General features: G+C 43.4%; 1 protein-coding gene across 1 annotated transcript in view; it reads left to right on the forward strand.

Moving 5' to 3' along the window:
* The window catches only part of HSD17B4 (hydroxysteroid 17-beta dehydrogenase 4), a 1,724,715-nt gene that overhangs the window by 94,179 nt on the left and 1,605,709 nt on the right, over window positions 1–24,827 (forward strand). Inside the window, exon 3 of the mRNA XM_069625564.1 lies at window positions 8,766–8,873. Within this exon, the coding sequence (XP_069481665.1) occupies window positions 8,766–8,873 (108 nt within the window). The remainder of the gene's footprint in view (window positions 1–8,765; window positions 8,874–24,827) is intronic.

Below are 24,827 nucleotides of genomic sequence, written 5' to 3' on the forward strand. Positions count from 1 at the left end.
TGCACTATCGGCACGTTGGAAATGGCGACAATTATCTCACTATGTAAAAATTCATTTTCCACCTAAAAACTCTTTGTACGAAGATCTGAAATGTATGTTGGATTCCTCTACTTCAGCCTCCTTCAACAAATACCACTTTAGTATGCAGCTTCTTTTGAAGTCTTTATGTATTATTATTGAAGATGTACACTTGCGATCAGGCTTTGCAAAAAGGAAGCTTTTTGAGCAGGATTGGCTGTTTACAATTGAAAGAATATCAGCATATAAAATGTACAAAGTGTATGGTACTTTTCTGAAACAACGAATTCCTAGATACGATCATGTCAATTTATTCCCATGCAACCATATCAGATAAGCGGATATATGATACAGATTTAACTTATATCATACTAGACAAAGAATTGCCATTTGGACCAACAAAGGAGAACCTAAAATTACTAAATTTCGCTTTCCCCTTATGTAATGGACCGATTGAGTCCATGAAACATCTTATTCTTGAATGTCCACACTTCAAATCAATGAGGACTAATCGACTTGCGAAATTTTCAAACATTAACTTTGAAGACTGTTTGCAATTCCTTTGGGCACTTATGATGCAAAGCACGCATAAACCCTTGGTATTTGAATTGGTTAGCTTGTGTAAGCATATTGAAAAGGAGCTGTTAAGCTTTAATAACTAAAAGATGCAAATGTTAAATATGATATCCTTTATCTTAAACTGTGATGTAAGAAGAAGAAAATGTTATATGTAAATATTCTATTTCTCTTTTAAATTATGTTTTGTTTTGTAAAGGTTCTACATTTTTGTATTTGAACTGTAAACAAATAAAAAAAATATCCCAAGCAAGACAATCAAATGCTTTCTCCGCATCGAGAGAGGCAAGAGCTAACGGGAAACGAGAATCTAAGGAAGTATCAAGTGTGACACAAAAAATGAGTGGATGCATTAAAAAAGTTATCACTTTATCAAATCTATTAGAGAACCTTTGCAAATATTTTACATTCAGTATTAATGAGATGGGCTCATAGTTTTGGGCACAATGCAAATATTGATATGGTTTAGGGAACAGAATGAGAGCATTACCAAAAGTTCCAGAAGAACATGGGTTATGTTTAAAGCTACTAAATAAATAATTCCAGAAGTACCGGAGCAAAAAGAGTAGCAAAAGATGCATGCCATTCAATAGAAAAACCCACCAGCACCAGCGGCCTTTCCTCATTTCAACTCACAAAGCACTTGTCTGACCTCCATTGAAGTAAAATCAACATCAAATAGTGTAAGATCAGGTTTGACATTATACATTTTGGATATATAAAAAATAAGTGGCAATTTCAGGATAATAGGGATTAGATTTAAGTGTGTATAGATGTTGATAATATGGGAAAAGGTAGCACCAATTTCAGAATTTTTAGTAAGAAATGTATTTAGTAATGGGATTGGCGATGACTGTTTGGGCACGTTTTGATCTGTTACAGGTAAACTGCTTGCATTTTGCCTTTCTCCTTAGATCCTCCATACAATTTTTAAGCGACTTTTAAGTAGAGTGCCGCAAGAAGTAAGAGTAACATATGTATTGCTTACTCAGAAGGTTCTTGATAGCACGTTCGGAAGGATTGCAATAAAGTCGAAAGGTTTTTGGCAAAATTACTGCATTTTCCCTTTGAAGTAGGCAAAATATTGCATGATTGGTCCATGCAAGTTTGCTTTGAATGTATCCCAGGTTATTTGCAACAGTATCTGTATAATGGTTTCTAAAGAATTCCTTGTGAATGTTATAAATAAATTGAAAGAAATGTGCATTACATTTCCAATAAGGTTTTTGGAATTCATTGAAATCACTAACAAATACAGTGCTAATAGGGGCATGATCAGATATCGGACACCAATTTGTGATGATGTGACATTAGTAGATAGGGATTTATTAGAGACAATATAATATATCCTAGAAAATTACTAAAGAACAAGCACAAATAATGAGAATTCATTGTCTCGGGTTTAACTAATTTCCTTCAATTAGACTTACTTGTTTAATAAGTATTAGAAAATCATTACGTGATTTAGAATTAACAAATTTGGTATTAGATGTGAGGTGATCTTCTATGAAACGTGCAATGTTCGATCTTCACAAAGTGTGAAAGAGGTGGGTCCTGGTAGGGGCTGGAGGTCTCCACTGTAGAAATATTTATTGTTAGCTATTTTGAGGTGATTATTTATTTACTTTATTTTCAGGTTAGTTGTTTTGAGTTTGGCTCTTTGAACCTGAACCCAACACAATATATCAGTGCTGCCTCCTCCCTTTTTGTACTCATTGTACACAAAGCAGGTTATGAGGCGTGTTAACAATATTTCGGAGCTGCGAGACCGGCATGGCATCAAGAGAGACACAGACACAGATATACTTCGAAAACCTTTATTTAAAATTCTGAAGGTTGTTGTAATGCCCATCTGGCCCTATCTCTACTTTGGGTTTTCTCATAACTGATGTTTGTAAGGATGGTCGATGTCAGGAAGTCCCAAAACAAAACCTGTCTGTGTCAAACCTATGCTTGCCCTCACTCTTGAAACAAAATGTTGTTTAGGGTTTCTTTAACAGAAAAGTGTTCCAAAAAGAAGTATTAAACAAGGCTGGAGTCAGGTGGCCTTCTCGTCAGGTTCAGTTTTGCCAGTTCAAAATAGTTCAACTCACAGTGCCCTTAGATTCTTCAAGGCACAGTTCCTCTTGCTTTAAAATAAATCGGTTCAAAAAAGGTTCCCATGGCAAAGTAATTCAGCTCAAAATGTGCCCTAGACTCTTCAAGGCACTGTCCTTTGTTTCAAAACAATTCACAAAGGTTCCCTTCCCCCAAGCTTCTCAAAGCTTATAGTTCGTTTTGGGCCTCTCAGGGTTCCCTTCCCCAAGCTTAAGCCCCTCTGACTCTACACTTTTACCAAAGGACCGCTGATTCTCTTGGGGCTCCCTTCCCCAAGCTTTCTAAAGCTCACAGTTCCTTTTAGGCCTCCTGGGGTTCCCTTCCCCAAGCTTAGGCCTATCCGGTTTCAAAGTTTTACAAAACACAAAAGTTCAGCTTCTCAGGATTTACTTTTACAAGGTACCACTCTCTCCCTGGGATTCAAACAGTCTTTCAAAACACTTTTGTCACTCTACCAGCTAAGGCACATGCATCAACAACCCTACTGCTGACGTAATCGTGTTGGTTCCACAAATCAAAAGGTGAGCAAGACGGCACTACATCGTACAAAGCTGATGCGGTGTCCCTCCTCCCGCACGTGGTAAATAGTCAAGCACAGTGGGGCTGGGAGGTCCCCCCCCCTATCCGTCTGTGCCAATGGACCGATGATAACGATATTATACACTATTCCAAACCTCTCGGAGCATCTCGAGGCTGGGACAATGGACATTGCTCTGGCCAATAGACAAATTATAATTACTTTGCGGTCACCCTAGTGACTTGGCTATTAATCACAACAGAAAGTAAACATTTGCATACAGTTAAACACATTCATAATCTATTTTATACTTCTTTAGAGCTGTGGTGTTTCCACCATACTATGTAGCGGTCCACAATAACAAAACAGTAAACATAAATCAAAACAACTAACAATAGTAGAAGTAACATAACTAAAAACTCGAGCAAAACCATGAACTGTCAATGTACACAGTAAAACAAGTGCAGTCAATTCTAAAAAGGCTCAGCTCATAGTCACATAAATGAGAACCTTATATTGTAGTATGTCATACAAAACACATTAAATCGGATTCACTGTTCATTCTTTTCGGTTGCATCGAGTCCAACATATCAATCTACCAGACTTCCCTCTGTTGTAATTTCCTGGTGAGATCCCCACCTCTTGTTCCGAACGTGATCTGTTCCAATATTACACATTTCAGCTGTGCAATCGTGTGTCTAGCTTCTAAAAAATGTGATGTGACCGGAGATTTCAAATTGCGGGTTCTAAGGTTGGACTTGTGCTCTGTCCAGCGGAGCTTTGCTTTCCTGGTTGTGATGCCTACGTAATAAAATCCACAGGGACATTTCAGTGCGTATACTACATTTCTAGAATCACAAGTACATGAGTGTTTTAGGGAGATTGATTTACCCTTATGTGGGTGTGCAATGGTGTTCCCTTTCATAATGTTGCCACAATGCTGTCAATTGTGACACGGCACCGTGCTCTTATGTTGTATGTTGGTGGAATTGGTGTTGGACATTTTAGCTCTAATTAAGCTGTTCCGCAGAGGTCTGCTATTTCAGTAGGCGAACAAGGGTAGTTTGCGGAATAGGTGTTATAATGTGGGGGCTAACGGCAAGGCTGAAGTCATGAAGGGCCTGTTAGAGGGAGATCTGGAGGGGGACAAACAGCTAAGAGGTGAATATCTGCTATTGTGCAAGCAAGGGACTAGAGAATCGCCTCGAACTTGAGTTTGGAGATGGGAGGTAGGTGGAATGGAGAGGGAGCGAAACTGGTTTGTTAAAGAGTATGAGGGTGGGTGAATAGTATGGTCAGAAGACAAGGTGCCAAGGATTGCTCTGGTGTGAGTGGGTAGGCTGTGAAGGGAGGTCAATGGTGGGACACAAAGGAGAGAGTTCATTTTGAGTTGGTGAGGGGAGAATATTTTAGGACGGTTAAGGGAACCCAAGACAGTAGTAGTCAATTTGATTAGAAGGGTCTCAAGAAGGTGAAGTCCCAGGAAAGGAGGGAGCTGTAAGTGGCAAGGTGTCCTTTAGATCAGGAGGATTGTGATGGGATGGGGAAGAGGAGCAGAGTGGAGAATGGTAGAAAACCAGGTGGCGGTTGTGGGAGTCAGAATGGTCATAAGGGATGAATGTTTTCCTGCAAATTGATTGGGCATTACCTAGTCTGAGAGCATACTAGTCTGAGAGCATACTAGGGTAAATAAGGAGGGTGGCCACGGAGGGCTGGGAGGATGGCATGAGGCAGAAGTGCTTTTAGAGCATGATTGGTAGCCAAGCGGTCTCTTGTTTGTGATGTGAAGGGCAAGGATGTAGAAGGTGGAGTAAAGGAGGTGAGAAGAATTATGAGTCGGCAGGATGGTGCAGGTTCTCAGAATGGCCAGAGGCCCTGGCAGAACGGTATGGAGAGCGTACCGCACAACAATCGTGTGAGGTGAGGGTGCCTGGTGCAGTGGGCGGAGTGGGAGAGGATTATGTAGAATGTTCTGCCACCTTATCAACACACTAAAATGATCTCCAGTTTGTACGAAATAATGTTCTTTTTAATTACAACTGCAAGCTTCCCTAAAGAGCAGCCTTAGACGCAGAATTCTTACTGCATTTGCGGATGTCATTATGGGCTACTTCAAGTGTGACAGTGTGTGGATAATCTCAAATGAATAACATTGACAATATCAGACTATAGATCCACTACACTGACAATATGTGAATGATCTCAGAGGGGGCTTTTCAGTTGCTTGTTAGCTACCTCAACAACAACATGTACAATGTGGACTTCACAATGCATAGCAGGAAAGACATGGCGACATTTCTAGATATGGAAATGTTTACAAGATGGTCCTCTGCAGAATGTTTATGGCTCCAAATGCCATGCTATTATCATCCAGTGCCCATTGTGATGAAATCCCATGTTGGAGGCTGGGCAATGGAACTGGGGGGACCCAGAGGGCCAGCTGCCACCACCACCACCTCACTCTGATACAAGCCATGCGTTGGGTATTTGGAGGGGTCTCCGTTGTCCCCAGTCCATAACCAGCCTGAGGGTTAAACCTAACTTTAGGACCCCTAACAACTCAATGCCTGCTAAGCTCTGAACGCCTCAGACTTGTCAGGACTCCAAATCCCTGAGCCATCTGTAGCCTTTTAGACAGGAGAGCGCAATAACGGAGGACTCTGCATTTAATTGGTACCTGGGGAGATGAAAGGGTAAATCTATAACCACCAGAATCCTATAGAAAATATGGCATTAGGTTTGAGTATTGAACTGCCCTTAACTTGGCTGCAGGTACCTTCCTCCGGTTCGGGTGAATAGGCAAAATCACCTCTCATGAAAGAAAGGAGAGTTTTATAAGTTTGCATGCCATGACACCACCTTTGGTAACCCGTTTTTATGGGTGGGAACAAATCCCCAAAACAGGCTCAAATGAGACTGCATTGATGAACATCAGAAAAGGAAATGACATTGAAAAACGATGTCAAAAGTGAAAGCAAAGATTTATTTCGCAGAGGGTTGAAATCGAATTAAATTGTCTTTTTTTGTATAGATAATTTTTGTGTTTGAGTATTTACAATTTTTCGTTTGCTGTCATGTTATATACATGTAGGAAGACTAGTCTTTTTAGAAAAGGTCAAGTACGTGATCAGCCAGGATATACTGATTTGTCTCGTCTTTACCAATAAAAATATAAATGAGTACATCAGAACACAAGAAAAAGTATTCCTTGTGTGTGGAAAGGAGGAGGAGCTACACGAACTAAGTTTTATTTTTATGTTGTGTGTAGTGTCAGTGAAACCAAGTTCACACTTTAGTTTAGGGTAGTAGCAAAGACGGACTGCTTTATTTGTCTTGCAAGACAAATATCAGACAACACATTTTGACCACAATGACCAGCCCTTGGGACCTCCACCTTTTTATAGGTCACTGTCGGGTAAGTAATGCGAAAACTATCGAACCTTCCAGAGTCCACAGTTGTAGTTCTTCATCATGGGAAGAGGGGCTCCAACCCCATCACGTTCTTTAAAACCTCTACATGGCAGTCCATAAGTCGACACTGTTGACCATTGAACAAATCGTAAGACAACTCTCTCTGTATGATCCCGCGTAAGGGACTCACCAACCCTTTCATAGCCCCCATTTGCATCCCCTGTGTCCATATAGAACGTTCTGGTCTGGCTCCACTGAGTGACACCCCCCCACACCCACATCGAGGGACAACGATCGATCTTGGGAGCAATATCTATGGTCAAACCAAAATTACATTTGGCAAGAACAGCACTCTGCACAACACATGCCACCCTAGCGAACTCAAGATAGCAATACCCACCAGAGAGAGCAAGTTGCTCCAGCCTCCAAAGGCTTCTACCAAGTGTAAAACTTGCAAATATGGCGTCATTAAAAATCGTTGTTCCCTTCAAAAGCCCTAAAATGTTCACAATTCAAAGCTTTATTAGCTGCCTTTTCTCTTATGTCGTTTACGACGTAGCTGCAAGATCTATGTTCTACCGTTCGGCCTTAAATGCTCTATGCATTTCTGTGCAAATAGGACGCGAATACTCCCCCTTATCACTAGGGGTTAAAAATGCAGATTGCAGAACTTGTTGCTGCCACCCGAAAACAGAATATTTTCTCCACAGTAGCACAACGTTTACAAAAATGAGAATCTTGAGTCGTGGGTTACATTTCAGGAGAAACATTTTTGGTTTTAATTGCAACAGGGGCATTGTATGAATTCAGTGGAAACAAGTTCAACATTTCTGAGGATGAAGTCTGGCCAAAGCGGGAAAGACGTGAAGAATACTGAGATGCAATGGGCAGAACAGGTGTTTATGCATCCCTGAACACGATCATGTGTGTGACCTTTCACACAAGGTAAATCCCAGAACAATGCAAAACAGATGTAATGACGCAAACTGCTAAAATGCACAGTCTACTGGAAATGACACACTTTATAGAAGCTAGCCTAGTCCAATCAAACGGTAACACTAAATCAGCTACCTTACTCGATAACCACCAAGGTCACTTATAACAGATGAAGTGTTGGGATCCACAGACCATTAATCAGTTAAACCCGTTAAGACACGCAGGCCTCAATTGGGGCCCACTTATAAACCCAATACCACAAGAAGCCAATCAAATCGTTTAGAACAATTACTAATTGCAGATGTGAAATTATGCAAATGTTTGTAGATTTCATATTTAAAGGGATATGTCTGGTTCTGTCGTCATTTTCTTTCGGATTGACTAAAATGTGCCAGACACGTAGCGTCATAATTTCCGGGACATCTGCTTGTTCTGCGGAAGGCCACCATATTTACAGCCATGCAGTGATTTAATTAGTCAAATTTGCATTAATGGCAAGCGTTGTATTTTTTTTTTTTATTATTCGGAGAGCTTCAACAAGATGCTCTTGACATGAGTACGTTTAATGCCATGTAGTTGAAGATCTGGCGTAGTAGGCCGGCACTAGGACGGGCAGAGGGGACAGCCCTGACGTACATAGAACACTGTTTTCAGTCCATTGCAACTGTTCCTGCTGGGAACCGGCCTGTCATGGCGGTGTTGGCTGAATGGTCATTTGCTCTGCATGAGTATGAGAAGTAGCCGAGCAGCGCCAGGGAAGAATGTGACCGGGTGCTCCCTCATCCTGTACCTGTCGATCACCGGGCGGACTAGCATGCGACATTTCCAAATGTGATGAACGTTGGCATGTAGAATTTGCAGTAACTACCAAGGGCATGCTCTGAACTTTCCAAAAGGTCCCCGTGAACACAGCGTAACATTTCAAGCAGATTAACCTTCTCAGTAAATGCACACGTTTCCTTTTCAGTACAGCAGTATCTAAAATTGTAGAAATAAAGCAATTTGAAATGTCCCTAAAATATAATATAGATAGATTTGTGCTTCAGCTCTTTTATATGGGTTGCATAGTCTGAAACGGAAACGTGTAGTTATGATGATCAGATTTTCCAAGTGCTTCAACGCATTGTTTTGAGAAATGATTTTAAAAAAGATGATTAATCCTATTGAGTGACCAAACAGATGATGAACGTATTTTTTGTGTGCTTCACAGTGAACGATCTTGGAGGTAATATTAGTGGAGATGGAAAGAGTTCCTCGGCTGCTGACCATGTGGTCGAAGAAATAAGAGCAAAAGGAGGGAAAGCGGTTGCGAACTATGGTAATATTTTCCACAAAGCGCCTGGACTGAGGCGGCCTTTATTGTTAACTGATGACACTCAGGAGGGGGTGGTAGTTCATTTGCACCATACACCACTAGAATTTTTATGTTATGTTGTGTTTAGTCTTGTATTATGTTGCTGTTGTGCTTCGACTGGTTGATTCAATCAGGTTTTTCCACCCCAAGACTTTTCTTTGTTTCCTTAGATAAGATTAGTGATGCCTAGGCTTCTGTCTTCTATAAGGACCACCTCATCTTGAGCATATAATGCGGCAGACCTCTATGGATCTAGGGTTATACACATTCTTTTGTAGCTCCTAAGAAAACCCACATTGAAGAGCAAAGATGTCAAATATGTCCCTTGTGATTTCACATGACTGCCTTAGCAAATTATTAACTTGGGATCTGAGAAGAGATCAGAAGAAATGTCATTTCAATATTTATTAATGAGCAACATGTCATTACAATAGGTCACAACTTTAAATGTATCAAAAAAAAAAACAAGCAAATAATGCAAAATTAAAAATCAAACAGTATCATTGTAAAAATGATTCTCCAGCATTGGATCTTTCATAGAGTCAGATGCTTGCATATTCCCTGTTGTCAGACTGGGAATCCTCAATGATAAAAATAATTACTTTTTTTTTATATATACACACATTGCTACATAGAAATGCATGTACATAGTCCATTATGGCCTATGAGCCATTCTATTGTGTAGTCCCCCCACCTCACTTTGGTCCTTTATGACCCCAACCAATGAGGTGGCAGGGCTTAAGCTCCGCCCCAGGCAGCCATCTTCAGATTTTTCACCGCAGTCTAATTGACACAGGGAATCCTCACGCTCTCTGAGCTTTTTCGATTTTTCTTCTATTTTCACAGTAGTTTATATTTTAATATACTCTACCACATTCCCCTGGCTAGGGGCTATCTCCAGTGGCGTTTGGGGTGTCAAGAAACTTTGATTTGACCCAGAATTTGTCGAGTGAACTTTCTCTTCACATGGCTGAACTTCAGGCTACCAAGAAGCCTTCCCTATTCACGGATTGCACGAGGTGCAGGAGAAGGGTGGATTACATGAAAGACCCCCATGATCACTGTATATGCTGTCTATGTCCTCATGACATCCAGAAATGTCACATTTGCAAGTCTCTTTCAACTAAGACCCTACAAGACAGACATGGAAGACTTCTTCTGCATTTGGAAGCCAAGGGACTTTCTTCTGACAAGGAATCTGCGAAGACAGCCCCTGTTCACTCCAGAAAATCATCTGAGAGGCAAACCTCTAAAAGAAGGGCCTCTTCAGTGGAAAGGACTTCCTCTCCTACTCCCAAGAGTAAAAGGAAGCTGGAAATTATACCTTTCCTACCTCCCCTGGACTCTACAAGCCATAAGATGAAATATTCTATGGCAAAAACTACCTCCAAAGGTAAGGAGGAGTTTGCAAAAAACCAGGGGGCGGGGGGGCAGTCGTCCACGGAGAAGCCGTCTACGAACGGCAGTAAACATAGAGGCCCGTCGTCCACCAAGCCGTCGACGAAACCCTCATCGATGACCAACACGTGACAAACCGCATCGTCCACGACGAAGTCCTCATCGGTGAGTTTATCATCCACGAAACAATCGTCGACGAAGGAAGCTCATCATTCGTCCACGAAGCACTTGTCGACTGATAAGCTACCGTCCACAGAATCTTCGTCCACGCACTCGTCGACGGATAAAGGCAAGCCACCGTCCACAAAATCTTCGTCCACGGACCCGCCGTCGATGAGGCCGTTGTGGGCAAAATCTTCGACCACGGCTCCGTCGACAGCACCACAAGCTCCTTTACCGACAGAATTATCAGAGCCCAAAACGCCCCTCGCTGATGCCACTGTTACGCCATCTAATGAAGACAGGCTTCCTGACTCTATAGAAGCACGCCTCAGTTGATAGACGCTCTTGTTCCACAGGGAACACAATTATATCCCTTAGGAGAAATTCCAGAGCTACCTGATGTCATCCTGCAGGAGGAGTTTTCAGACACTGTTTGTTGCAGAACAGCATTGTCTTACACCCAAGGAACACAGCCCTCCTTGGCAACCGACTACAGAGATGCCTGCTGATCCTTATGATCTTGTGCTCATGTTACCAATGCAAAGGATCATTGAGGAGTTCAACAGACGTCAAAATGAAAAAAGCAAGTCAGCTGTACCGAGGGAGCCAAACCTCCCGCAGAGGGATTTTTCATCTCGACAAAGCACGCCAAGACATTCGCCTTCCAGGACTAGGCCACATTCACCTGAGCCACCGCGCAGGTCTAGGAGCAGGGCACTCCGTGCTTCACCGACAAGGGTCCCTTCTCCAGCATCGTCACACAGGACAAGATCTCCAGCTAGAGATCCAGCAATTGTACCATCCTCTGTTTCGGTCTCGGACTGGCAGGAAGATCCTTTCAGAGAATTTTCTGAACCAGAAGAATGCGAGATCACGCAAGAGCCTGATACTAGCAAATGGGACGATTACATTGTTGAAAAGCCCAGAAAGAAAGATTTACCGGGTGGCTCTTCACCGCCGGATGATTTAGTCTCTCTTCATACTATCATCTGCAAAGCCGCAGAATTGTTTCAGTTACAGGTCACTTCGGAGGAAAAGAAGTCGGTGGTTTACGAGCACAGAGACAAACGTAAGAGAACTGTTACTACCATTCCTCTCCTCGACACCATTTGGTAGTCCGGATCCAAGATATTGGCCACACCCTTATCCACTCCGGCTCTAGTTTCCAGGCCTGAGAAAAACATGGCTCCTGAGTCTGCAACTCTTTGTCTACGAGGTCATACAAAACCGGACTCGGTCATCACCGTAGCAGCTAGGAGAAAGTTGACCAATCCAGCATCACCTCTATCAGCCCCACCGGACAAGGATGGTCGCAAACTAGAGGCTATGGGCAGGAAAGTGTCCGCATCAGCATCGCTTACCATTAGAGCGGGCAACGCGTTTGCCATGACGGCGAGATTTGACCGCAAGCTTTGGCTCCGCATGTCCAAGCTGGCCAAACAGCTACCTGTAGAACTTCAGGAAAGAAGCCAGGTTGATTATCGCCGATGGGGGAAGCAGCTTCGGATCACATGATTGATGCAGCAGTCGATGTGGCGGAGCCAGGTTTCAGGCAGAAGGCCAGCGCACAGTGCTGAGAAGACAGGCCTGGATGAGGGCTACCAATTTCAGGCCTGAGGTCCAAGCTCAGATATTGGACATGCCCTTCGATGGTCAAGAACTCTTTGGGGGAAAAAGATAGATGACCACCTCAAAGGAATCAAAACGGACACGGCACGTGCCATCAGCTCCTTTAAAAGATAAAGACAAGGATCACCGGTCTTTTCGTGCTTTTTGAGGTTCATCCTCAAAGTACAGAGATTTTAACCGTCCTTCCTATGGTCAGAAGTCGCAAGGTAATTCATATCAGGACGCCAAGTACCAGTCTTCCAACAAGTATGGCCTTAGAGGGAGGCGGGGCTCCGCTCAAGGGAAGTCGCAGAGCAAACAAAACTAACAGTCCAGCTCCTCCCCCTCAACATCACACCCCGGTGGGGGGAAGGGTGAGACAGTTCTTTCAACACTGGCAGTCGATAACATCAGACAAATGGGTGTTACAGGTGGTCCGCGAGGGACACACCTTAGAATTTCTAGACCAGCCTCCTTCCTTGCCCCTGACTCCGCGCAGGGTGCATATATTAAAACAAGTCCTGTCAGAAATCCAGAAACTGCTGCACAAAGCAGCAATAGAGCGAGTAGCTCACTCTCTAAAGGGGAAGGGTTTCTACTCCCCTTTCTTCCTCATCAAAAAGAAGAATGGTAAATGGCGACCCATATTGGACCTGAGAGTGCGAAACAAATATATCAAGCGCATCAAATTCAAGATGATAACTTTGCAAGGAGTGCTCCCTTGGTTAACCATGCACGATTTTCTAGCCACTCTAGACTTGGAGGACGCATACTTCCACGTACCAATCCATCCAGCACAGAGAAAATTCCTCAGGTTCACTGTGGGCGATCTTCATTTTCAATTTCGAGTGCTCCGGTTCGTCTGAGATCGGCACCAAGAGTGTTTACAAAATGCCTTGCACCAGTGGCTGCAAAACTCAGGAGGACGGCAACAGAAGTCCTTCCATATCTGGACGACTGGTTGATAAGAGCAAGTTCCGCCTCAAGCGCACACTTGGCAGTTTCAAAGATGACAAATCTCCTAAGGGGGTTAGGTTTCGCCATAAACAATGCGAAGTCCTGCCCAGTTCCCAGCAAGACAGTTTCGTTCCTGGTAGCCAAACTCGACACCAACATTCCCAGGTTGAGACCGTCGGCAGAAAGAGCAACAGCAATTCTCTCTGCTTGACCGCGTGGTTCTTAGGGAGAGAAACGACTTTGGTGCGCTCTTACAAATCCCTCCTGGGCATGATGTCCTCATGTATATTCCTCATACCAAATTGCAGGCTTCGCATGAGGCCTGTCCAGGAGGCACTGGACCACCAATGGAAACAAGCTCTTGGCTTTTGGGAGGACATCATCCAGATGCCAACGACACTGGTCAAGGCTCTTCGATGGTGGAACGCTCTGCAGAACCTTTTACAAGGGATGCCATTTCAGGCACCAACGTCGAACCTTCTCTTGAGGACGGATGCGTCTCTTTCGGGCTAGGGCGCTCATCTTGCGGACCTACAAACCAAGGGCTCCTGGTCAAGCCAGGAGTCCCAACTCCACATCAATGTGTTGGAACTCGGGGCCATACGGTGGGCACTGAAAGCTTTCCTTCCGGTAGTAGTGGGGAAGGTACTCACTGTACAGACAGACAACACGACCTCCATGCACTACACAAACAAGGAAGGAGGCACGAGGTCAGAGATCTTATCTCAGGAAGCTCAACTACTATGGGCATGTGCCTTGCATCACAGAGTCCAAATCAAGGCGGAACACCTTCCGTCCGGGAGTGGACAATGTCCTAGCGGACAAACTGAGCAGGGACGACACGTCTTCTCACAGGTGGGAGCTGGACGAGAAGGAAGCCCAATAGATCTCCGCCTTATGGCCCATCCACATCTCGATCTTTTTGCCAACAGGGCCAACAAGAAATGTAAAATGTTTGCATCCAGGTACCCAGAGAGTCAGTCAGTAGGAGACGCTTTCTCAGTGGATTGGAAGGGGAAATTCCTATATACCTCCCCCCTCGTTCCCCTCATTTCCTGGATACTACGCAGAATGATAGAGCAGAAGTGTTCTATGATCCTAATTGCGCCGGACTGGGCACAGCAGGTCTGGTACTCAACCCTACAGCACCTGTCCCGACAGCCCCCGAATTCGCCTCATAGCGCATCAGTATCTATTGACGCAACAGAACCGCAAGGTCGTCCATCACGATCCAGCGAGCCTGTCTCTCAAGGCGTGGTTCCTGAGCAGCGTAAGATGATGAATCTCAATCTGCCTGCAGAATGCTGGGATATAATCAGGGCCTCAAGGGCTCCTTCCACACGCATCACCTACACTAGGAAATGGACTCGTTTTTCCAAGTGGTGTTAGACGTATGCTATTAATCCTCTCATTGCATCGGTTGAGCAAGTACTTACCTACTTATTACACTTAGCCAAAGCAGGTCTTTCTATGTCTTCGATCAAGGTCCACCTATCAGCCATTACGGCATACATGATGGCCCCGGAGATGCAGTCCTTACTCTCCCGTCCGGCCATTAAGGACTTCCTCAAAGGGCTTTTGCGTACATACTCGCCTACGCCCACACCGGTTCCATCCTGGAGTTTGAACACTGTGCTAACAGCCCTCATGGAGGGTGCGACATAAAATTCTTTTCATGGAAAACGGCTTTCTTGATAGCCATTAGTTCTCCCAGGAGGATCAGTGAGTTACAAGCCTTATCTTCTGACCACCCTTTCACGTTGTTCCATAAGGACTGTCATTTTAAGACCACACCCTAAGTTCCTTCCAAAGGTAGTATCGGAAATGACGCTCACAGAACGCATTGTCCTACCAACATTCTTCCAGAATCATTCTTCGGAAGCAGAACGAACATTGCATTCTCTGGACATAGCAAGAGTTTTAAAGTTTTATTTGCAAAGGACTAGGGAGTTCCGTTCTTCAAATAGACTGTTCATCGCCTTCTCTGGCCATACAAAGGGCCAGCATATTTCCAAACGAGGTCTGGCACGCTGGGCTTCTTCTTGCTTCACCCACAGCCATCAAAAGGCGACCCCCCCCCCTTCCCAAACCACCCTCGGCGCACTCCACCAGAGGCAGAGCGGCGTCAACAGCGTTCCATGTAGGTGTGGCTTTGAAGGACATATGCAGAGCTGCCACGTGGAGCACTCTGCACAAGTTTGCTAAATACTACTGCCTGGCTGAAGATACCAACAAAGAAACTACAGTTGGACAGGCAGTGCTCTGACACCTCTTTGCATAAGGTAGGACCAGCCTCCTTTTCCCACCTTTCCCCGAGTATGGAACCGTTGTGTTGCTGCATGGTAAAGGTTTGATCAGAGGTATGTTTTCTGTATTATGCATACATGGATATGATGGTGGCATGTTTTTAACGGCTTGGTATTCTATTCAAGCATCTCAATCTATGAAAGATCCAATGCTGGAGAAGTCTTAGTGGTTGTAGGTGAAAGGATGGAGAAAAAAAAAAGGATGGAGTGCCCTTTTTTTCGAAACCAAAAGGACCGAAAAAAGGGGTCATTTTTTTTTTTTTGATGGGGGGTGTCCCCCCCCCAACCTCCTGTTTTTGTTTTGATTTTTTTTTATGCATACCAAACTAAAAAAAAAATATATATATATATATATATATATATATATATATATATATATATATATATATATATATATATATATATATATATATATATATATATAAAAGCATTCAACCGTTTTTTTTTTTTCCAGTCCTTTTGGTGTCGAACAAAAGGCATTCGATCCTTTTGTTTTAGATCCTTTGACTGGGCACCGTTTTAGTTACTTACCTGTAACTGTATTTCTCCAGCAAAGATTCACTTGCGCCCACCCGCCTCCCCTGAGAGGCTGCTCCTACGCTCAGCTTCCATCATAATGTAATTCCTACGGTTCGAAATCTGAAGATGGCTGCCTGGGGCGGAGCTGAAGCCCTGCCACCTCATTGGTTGGGGTCATAAAGGACCAAAGTGAGGTGGAGGGACTACACAATAGAATGGCTCATAGGCCATAATGGACTAGGTACATGCATTTCTACGTAGCAATGTGTGTATATTAAAAAAAACTGTTTTAATAATTATTTTTATCACTGAGGATTCCTAGTCTGACGGCAGGGAATATTCAAGCATGTGAATCTATGAAAGATGCCAATGCTGGAGAAATACAGTTACAGGTAAGTAACTAAGACATCCTATGCCTGCCCCTCTCCCGCCCTGTTTTCTTCCGGCTTTCCATGCATGCCAGACTTACTGAGCCACCATAAATAACACTGCTGTGCTTGTGTCAAAACCATGGCATCATGGAGCTGTCTAATATGAGCCTCACTAGGCAGTGGTGTTCACCACGTGGACCTGGCTGACTTGTATTTGGGGTGAAGAAACATTAAATAGAGGATCGTCTGCAGAGGCTCACTGAAGCATCCAAGTCCCTCCATCTCCCCACCACAGCATCTAATGGAAGAGCTCTGAAATGATACCTAATATGGAGTAAGCCCATGTCTGTGGTAAACACAGTATCAAGATATTGAGCCTCATTACCACTTTGCCGGTATCCTGGCAGTAAATCAGTTAGGATACTGGCAAATGATAATACCGTTTCCGACACTCAATCTGGCGCAATTACCGCTGGATTATGAATGCCAGTAAAAGTGGTAAATCCCCATTCCATGGAGTACTATAGGACTCCATGGGGGATTTGACGGTATTACTGGGACTGGTAATGCTGGCTATTTTGTGCCGGTAGGGTGTCTGAATTACCTCCAACTCTTAACTTGAGGTAATTTCTCTACCCCACCGGCAAACTTTGCCAGTGCGGAAATGTGCCGGTATACGGTAATACCGCCACGTTAATTCTGCACTGGCAAAGTTGTAATGAGGCCCATTGTCCAAGGCCCTACTTCACCTTCCAATTTGAGGTTGTGAAACAGCCTTGGGCCCTCTCCACAAAGCCCTCCCTTTTTCTCTTCCAATATCTATCATTGAGGCACCTTAGTTCGACCTTTGTTAGCTCGTCAGGATGGGTCCACATCAGAAGAAATGACATGATTGACAGCCGTTCTCTTTTTCAATGCTAAATGGATCCCTTTTATGTTATTTTAAAGTATGTGTAATCTTTCTTAAATTGTGGTACAGTTTTACTTAAAAATGTATGTAAACTGTTTTTCTGCCTGTCCTTTCATGCACTGGTTCATGCCATTCTTCACACCTTCCTTCTTCCTATCCATTTGCTCCTACACCCCCCTTCCTTTGTTTCCCTTTTGCTTCTACACCCCTTCCTTCCTGCATCCACCTCTTCATCACTCCACCCCATCCTCTATTTCTTTCTTCATCAATCCTTTTCTTCCTGCATGCTCATCTTGTTTACTTCCTTCCATTTTTCCCCTCCCTGCCTGTTGCTCCTCCACATTCGCTCATGCTTTATTTCCACAAAGCGAATGCTTGTGATTGCCAACCCACCTCTAAGTGAGTGGTTTGGAAACAATGGCAGGAATCAACTTGCTATTTTCTGTTAGCATTACCATTATTCTTATTTTGGTCTTAACTGCTCCAATCTCCCCCTGCTTCATCTGTGGCGTTTATGGTTCACTTTCTTTTCCAGTTAACCTTTTTTGGTAAGAACTATGGATTAGTGCAAATGGCCTAACTGGAAAAGAAAGTGAACCAAATAGGCCACAGATCGAACCGATTTGAGCAATTGGGACTTTGACAGGGCCTGAAAAGGAATCCAGAGCTCTGGAAACATACAGGTAAGCCACATGTTTAACTACCTAAAATTGAAAATGGGTTTATGGTCCTGCCATAAGTTCATAACTAGAACTGCATACATTTTGAAAACCAGGGGACAGTGGAGTTGGTGGGTTCAGATCCTCAACCTCAAAGAGCCGTTACAGGTAGAGAAGTGACAATTCAGGTACACGTTCTCCAAGTTAAATAGGCATTGGAAAACTCATTGAGGATTTCCCTGAGACCATAGTAACTGATGGTGAATACTGCCTCAGATTGAGTGAGTGCTGAAAGCTGTCTTTGCTGATCCTTCCTAACATTCTGACAAGGGACCTAAATCATCATGACAGTCATGCTGCCTTACATGAGGAGAAGCAATGATTCACTCTTACTACTCCGATGATGGCAGAACAAGCAACTGTGCATAGCCATCTTCCTGTGCCAGCAATTAAACCCTTACCACCATTTACAAACATGGACAATCGTGGGAGTTACCTAGTGTGACAGTCACAGTGCCAACCTTGTATTCTGTCCACTGTCTACCTGAGAATAAGGCTGACAGGACCCAGAGACACTCCAATCCGATCAGTTAAGCTTCTTAATTGTTATGCGGTGCCAGGAGACAAAAAGAATGCAGGTGGGGCTGGGAAGCTTGCAGACAAACTCCACAGGATTCTTCCCAGAGATCTCACCAGTGTCTCTCTAAATCAGATCCTGGATGTTAGGCACTCCATCCCTGAAAAATGTCTACCCCCGTGCCCCCGCAGCCCACTCCACCGAGAGAACAATTAGTTAGTATTTATCCTGTCCCAAAGAAACAAGATATTCGTAATTGCATCTCCCACAGTGCATCGTGTTTAGAGCTCCAAAGCCCAAAACAGATTCTGGAAGATCTTCCAGGAAGTCAGAGGAAGATACGCTATGGAGAACCACTAGCTCATTCAGGACTCCTTGGACAATGAGTGCAGATCCTCAAAGGGAAAAGCATAACTCATTCCAGCCCACTTCCTAACAGCGGTGCTTTTATATGAGAACAACTTTCCCTCTCCCCTGCAGTGGCAGCATTTTTTAGGAAGGAAAATGTGCCCTTCCCCTTCCCAAAGGAAGAGTGATTCTTCACAAGTGGGAAAATGACTAGATGTTTTTCTGTCCCTGATGATGTCATTTCGAACACCTGAAACTCCCCAAAGGACTTCCCTGCAAGGGAATAGCCAGGAGGCAAGGGAGGTGCAGAACTGCAAACCAACTCCAGCTCTTGCCGTGAAGAGAGAGTGAAAAAAAAAATCAAAAATGGGGGCACGCCTTTCAAAGACTTCCTTCCTTTGGCTTGGAAACCAATTATCCAATCAATATGAGCATTTTGCTCTGCCAATGTGAGTATGGTGAGAATTTTAAAACGTAAAACTAAAAATCACAGAGCATGTCTCCAGGCTGGGCCCACAGGAGGGCAGTTTGCTGAAGCTGGATAGCAGCAGAAAAGGGGAACTACTTAAGCCCAGGAGAGGGATGTGTTTGAGTGAGTAGGAGGTAAACCTCTTACTCAAAAGAACAGTGCTGTACTCCAGAGCGGAAGAGGGGATCCCCTTTAAGCCCAGAAGTGGGTGTGCTCCAGTGAGGGGGAGAAAAGCCCCTTGAGCTCTGAAGAGGTTTGTACTCAAGGGAGTGGGAGGACTGCCCCATTAGCCCAGAAGGGAGTTGTGCTCGAGTGAGGGAGAAGAGAGCCCCTTGAGACCAGTAGAGAAATACTCCAGAGACCCTTGACCTGAGAGGGTGGGGGGGCGTGAAAAGTAGTAAGAGTGATTTGAAATGCTTGCATACAATCACATGAAAAAGCCTATAAAAAGTCCAGGGCCCAAGATCCACCATGTTCATTGAAAAACATGCAATGGGTTGACCTTGTTGACAGGCAGCAGCAGGATGGACATCTTTCAGAGAGCAGTGGTATGTTAGAGGAAGGATTAAAAGAGAAAGCATGCCCAGAGGAGAAGAATGAGAAGGTGGGCCAATCTGGACAGCCCGATGCACAGAATGAGCAAACTGTGTGACAATAATTAGTGGAAAATATATTTTGAGCATACGCGTTCATTACTCCCACCTACCACTCTAGCTTCTGTAAATAGAACCATGCACGCCAGCTTGTAAACTTTGTGCAATTCATTTTATGTTTGACTTTCTCTTAATAACACCCTTTAACAATATTCTGGTGTCACTAGTTAATTGTTCCCTCCTTTTTGTGACATGTGGTGTCGTCTGTAGAATCGCAGTCCCTGATAAAATGTTCGACCCATGCTGAAAATCCTTCTCCCAGACCCTCGTGGGAGTGTGTTAGGAGAAAAACATAAAATACTTGGATTATTTTTCCACCTCCTGATCCCTCACCCCAACCCGTAGCTCCTCCTGGAAGGACTGCTATGACTTAGACAGTGCTTATGAATACTGGATACCAGGAAGGGAGAACGTTTTAGTGAAACTAATCTTAATGTAGAGCTGCCCCCAACTGCTGTGGATAAATGCTGCAACTCTTAAGAAGTTACGAGGTGTCAACTACATTGGTGTCTATAAACCATATAAACATTTGAACTATTCTTGCAGTACATTTTTCCTTCGCCCAGCAGAACATTAAGAAGGGCTATTTCATTGCCCAATTCCACCATCACATGGTCTTCATATAGATCCCTCCCAAGAGTTGAAGGAAGAGCAAATTATAGAAAACCAGAAGAGCGACAGTGTGGACCCTGTGTGCAGCTGAAGGCAGATGAAAGGGAAGATTCCACTTAACTCTCCAGAGAAGAGATCTTAGGCTATCCAAAAGGTCCTCTACTCAGTGAGGCAGGCCAAAGGTATCCAGGTGTTGGAAAAGGGTATTGGAAGATCCCTGCACCTGAATGAAGAAGCACAGGAACTGGATTTCTCAGGGCAAATCAAACTTCTTTAGAAAAATGAGGTAGGACCACAATATTCCACAGAACATCGGGGGACCAGCACAGGAGCCCTCAGAAAGGTGCTGCTTACCAGTTCAGGTGATCAACCACTAGTGTCCCCGGGAGAGGAGCTGGTCAAAACGCTGCCTGTAACAGAACGTGATAGGCAGAGAACAGCAGCTGACACTAATCGCCTATCCAATGATTCTTCTGTTCTGATAATGCAGAGCAAGCAGGATTCTAAAGAACATGCAGAGATGTTTGCTGATATGGAAACTAATTTGGAGTATCCACGCCCATAACATCTGATGAAAATCTTTGAACAAGCAGGGGAATATGCTTTCTGATGCTTGTGAATCTGTTTAGTCAGATGCTGTGCATATAGTCCAACATCTATTGGTAATCTGAGTATTGCATCTTTCTTTCGAACATCGACATGGGCGTGACTGTAACACTATCCCTAACATGACATGTAGTGTACCCAAAATCCATCACGCGGCAAGGTTCCACAGATTGTTTTTTTTCTGCCTTTCTAGTCTGTGGCCTAATGCTGAGCTTGTCTACTGAGTATATATTGCTATTGATACTCTTGGTGCGTTATCGCCATGCAGCCTCTCGATGGCTGATCCTGCTTCGCTAACTCTACACTTCTGGCGACTTGACGGCTGTTTCTTCTCGGCTTTGGCCCTCAGGCCCGGCCTCACAGTAGGGAGAGTGCGGGACACATTTTCTACTGACTTTCTCTTGAGAATGCCTCTTCGTTGCCCCTCCTCTTCCTTTGCCTTCCGTCTGGCTGCCTTTTCCCTCTGTTATGGAGGAAACACCTTTTAAATTATGCCTGTAGGGTGTTATCAAATTCCCTTGGAAGGACACTCATAAGAGTGCAATTGGTTCCTCCCTCATGACCACGATGAGCGGCGTTGCAAGGCCTGTTAAGGATTTCACTCAGGCAATGCACCCTGGTCTCAGCCTAGTATGCATATTGTGTCTATAGGTTCAATATTCTGAGTGATATACCACTCATATCATACCCCTTCTCAAAATACCCCCAGGTCACAATGGACCAGGAATCCGGCTGGTTGGTAAAGGTAAAATTTATTTATTTAAAATTCAAATCAAACATATGTTTTAATATATGGGGCAGCAATGATCAATGTGGCGACAATACAAATAGAAAGGTGTGTAATGCATTCCCTCTTTGCAACACAAAATGTAAAACGTAGAGAAAAGAACAGTTTTGGCTTGTTTGGAAGATAGCATTTGAGTTACGATTTCCCCCTGCAAATTTCTCAACTCACAAATAAGCAATTCTACACAGATGTAAGGGAGCAGCAGGTATTCAGGAATAACGAACAGTGTAGAGGATTTGAATACAACCTTCCCTCCCCAAACAAGAGAAAAACGGTTTGGAAATCTTACACTTTTAAAATGACATTCGAAAATGGCTGAGCAAAACAATGACAAGTGTGCAAAAATCCTTAAACCAATATAAATTCCTATGAGAGCAACACTGAAAATATGCTGACAATCATAAGCTATAGTATGACCAAAATTACACACTTTGAATCTTAATGTAAGTTTGGAAATACTTGAAATTGAAAATCACACGTGTAAAACTGCAGAAATGCGAATTCCCACCTAAAATTCACTAAACGTTGTTTTGGGATGCAGTTGTCATGTTGAGATGTAGCTACAGGTCTTATGTTTAAGTCAGAGTTGAAATGAAGTCTCTAGCTATTACATTGAGGGAGTTATGCAATGTTGAATGAGAGGTGTTTTTAGAAAAATAGAGCAGAGAAACACTGAAAATAGGTTTTAAAATTACAGGTTAATTTTACTTAAACTAGATTTAATGGCTAAGCAAAAGAGAAGGCCACCCGTGAATCTCCAGTTACATGGCCGTTGTAACCCTTCACATGGTGGATACCCCATTTTCTTTATGCGAATTACTTTATTTAATCAAAATCACTAATGGCTTATGGTCTAGCAAAACAAAATGAAGAGAAAATCTGCGTTAACACTAGGAATTACAGACAGCGTTTCAAGAATGGTGGTGACAATATTACAGGTTCTTAAGGTAAAGATGGGATGGTTTAGAGATTGGGATAGGACAAGGCAAGATATGCTATGGTTTACTATGATTCCTATTAATACTTACAGTCCACTTTAATTTAAGATTTTGGACCGTCAAGGGTTCTGGTCATCACACGGATCGGGTCTAACAAAGGACAGCAGGGCACATCTGGTGGAATTGGGTCAGCTAGGCGGTTCTGGTCACCTTGACTGGCACCTCGGACTGGAGACTGCACTGGTTACTGGAGACCGGAGATCAGTGGAATGGCGAGTTTGGAGCAGGCAAGCATTAATGGTAGCAAGCCAGACTGGACCAAAATGCTTCCCTTAAGTTTTGGGATTGCTTCAGAATTTGAGCATAGCTGAAAAGGAGTTCAGCAATGCAGAGGCCCCTGGCTTTGCAAAGAAATCTGTAATCGGGAACAAAGATGGAGAATTCAGGAACAGGGCACCACGCAGAAATCGGCATGAAGTAAGGAATCCGTCTCGCTGTGTGTTGAGGTTCCCATATTTATCATGCCAAATGACATCACTAAAGTTTATGTTGGGGGCAGACTTGCAACCCACACCCACAATGCTATGATTGGTCAAAAGCACAGTTTCCGCCTTGCTTTTCACTAATTGGATGACAGAAAAAGGATGTTATGTTTATGGGATGGTTTTTTACAATGACTAGAACTTTCCCTAGCCACTGGGACCAAAATCCAATTTTCCCACAAATGCATATTTATGTAGTTATGCCCTCTAAGAAAATCGTGGGTCACATTTCAATCCAATCCAACTCCCAAGTCGGTGGGACCTGGTTTAGTCTTTCTCTTGAATTTTGGCAATTTTAAACATAAAAGGTTTGGCCTAACATTTCCCAATTCATTACATATATGCGCAATTACCCCCAGAATACGTGTACACAACATTATGTTTGTAACATTAATAGTTTCTGCGCAATTGGTCATTCTTTATAACTTCTGTTCCTTACGCAGTAAGAAATTCTACCAAGTTTTCAAATGAATAGCCTAAATTCAGATTTATATGCATGCACTTTTCACATTTTTTCTTATTCTTACTGCCAAGTTAAATATCTTGAAGTTCAGTGGTAAAATAAGCATTTTAAACCCAAAAGTCACATGTCTGTTTTTTTTTTCTTTCTTTCAACTGTAAGCAAATATCAAATCCTTTGAAGTTGAATGAGGGGCCTCTCCTTGGAGAGTGGAGCTTCCTGCCCCTCCCACTGGAAGGGCGAGTGTCCAAGCCTGCTATTGTCTTCGCCTGGGGCAAGGACGAATGTCTAATGATGTCCATTTGTCATGAGTATTCGAGGCCTCCCAGCAGCAATTAGCCTTTCCTGTGCCAGCAGTGGAGGTGTCAACCTTTCTCAGGGCTAAGAACTGTCGGAGAAGGTTTTTTTTATATAGTTGATTAACTCAGACTGGGTGCAGCTCTAAATTTCACCTGTTAAATCTTAACTTTAAACATATAAAATTAAACAGTTCATAGATGGATTTTTAACATTAGCAAATCCTTTGACATTCTTAAATAATTAAGCCTTTAAACAAGAACTTGCTTTAAAAACAGCCGATTTTGCCCTTCATTCATGAAAAAGCACATTAAACTTATTTCTTTAAATCCGGTTTACATCTGCAGCAAAGACACATTTTAGTCAGCACTAGTTCTTCCTTTGAGTGCTGGGATTGTTTGCAGCATGACTAAATGTATCCAGCATTTGTTTATAGTCGTTCTCTGGACAGCTGTTTCCTGATACTTGTTGCAAAGAAATAGCCGCGTTTTTTCCTGTGGAAAATTAAAACAATGGTTCCTGGGTCTTTTTCATAGATACATTTTGTAGGCGCTGTCATTCCAATGAGGCCCGTTTCCCCTGAGCCAGACTGGATGATTCTGGGCATTGTAGGGCCCTTTAATGTCCATGATTCAGTAGAAATGAATGGATCTGGAGCCAAAAACCGCACTTTTTAAGATTAGGAAAATGTCATTTTAAAAGGCCTTTTCGGGTTTTCAGCACAATTATGCTGTTTCAT

Source organism: Ambystoma mexicanum, chromosome 6p (genome assembly GCF_040938575.1).
Source record: "Ambystoma mexicanum isolate Mex_15411 chromosome 6p, UKY_AmexF1_1, whole genome shotgun sequence".
Classification (NCBI taxonomy): domain Eukaryota; kingdom Metazoa; phylum Chordata; class Amphibia; order Caudata; family Ambystomatidae; genus Ambystoma; species Ambystoma mexicanum.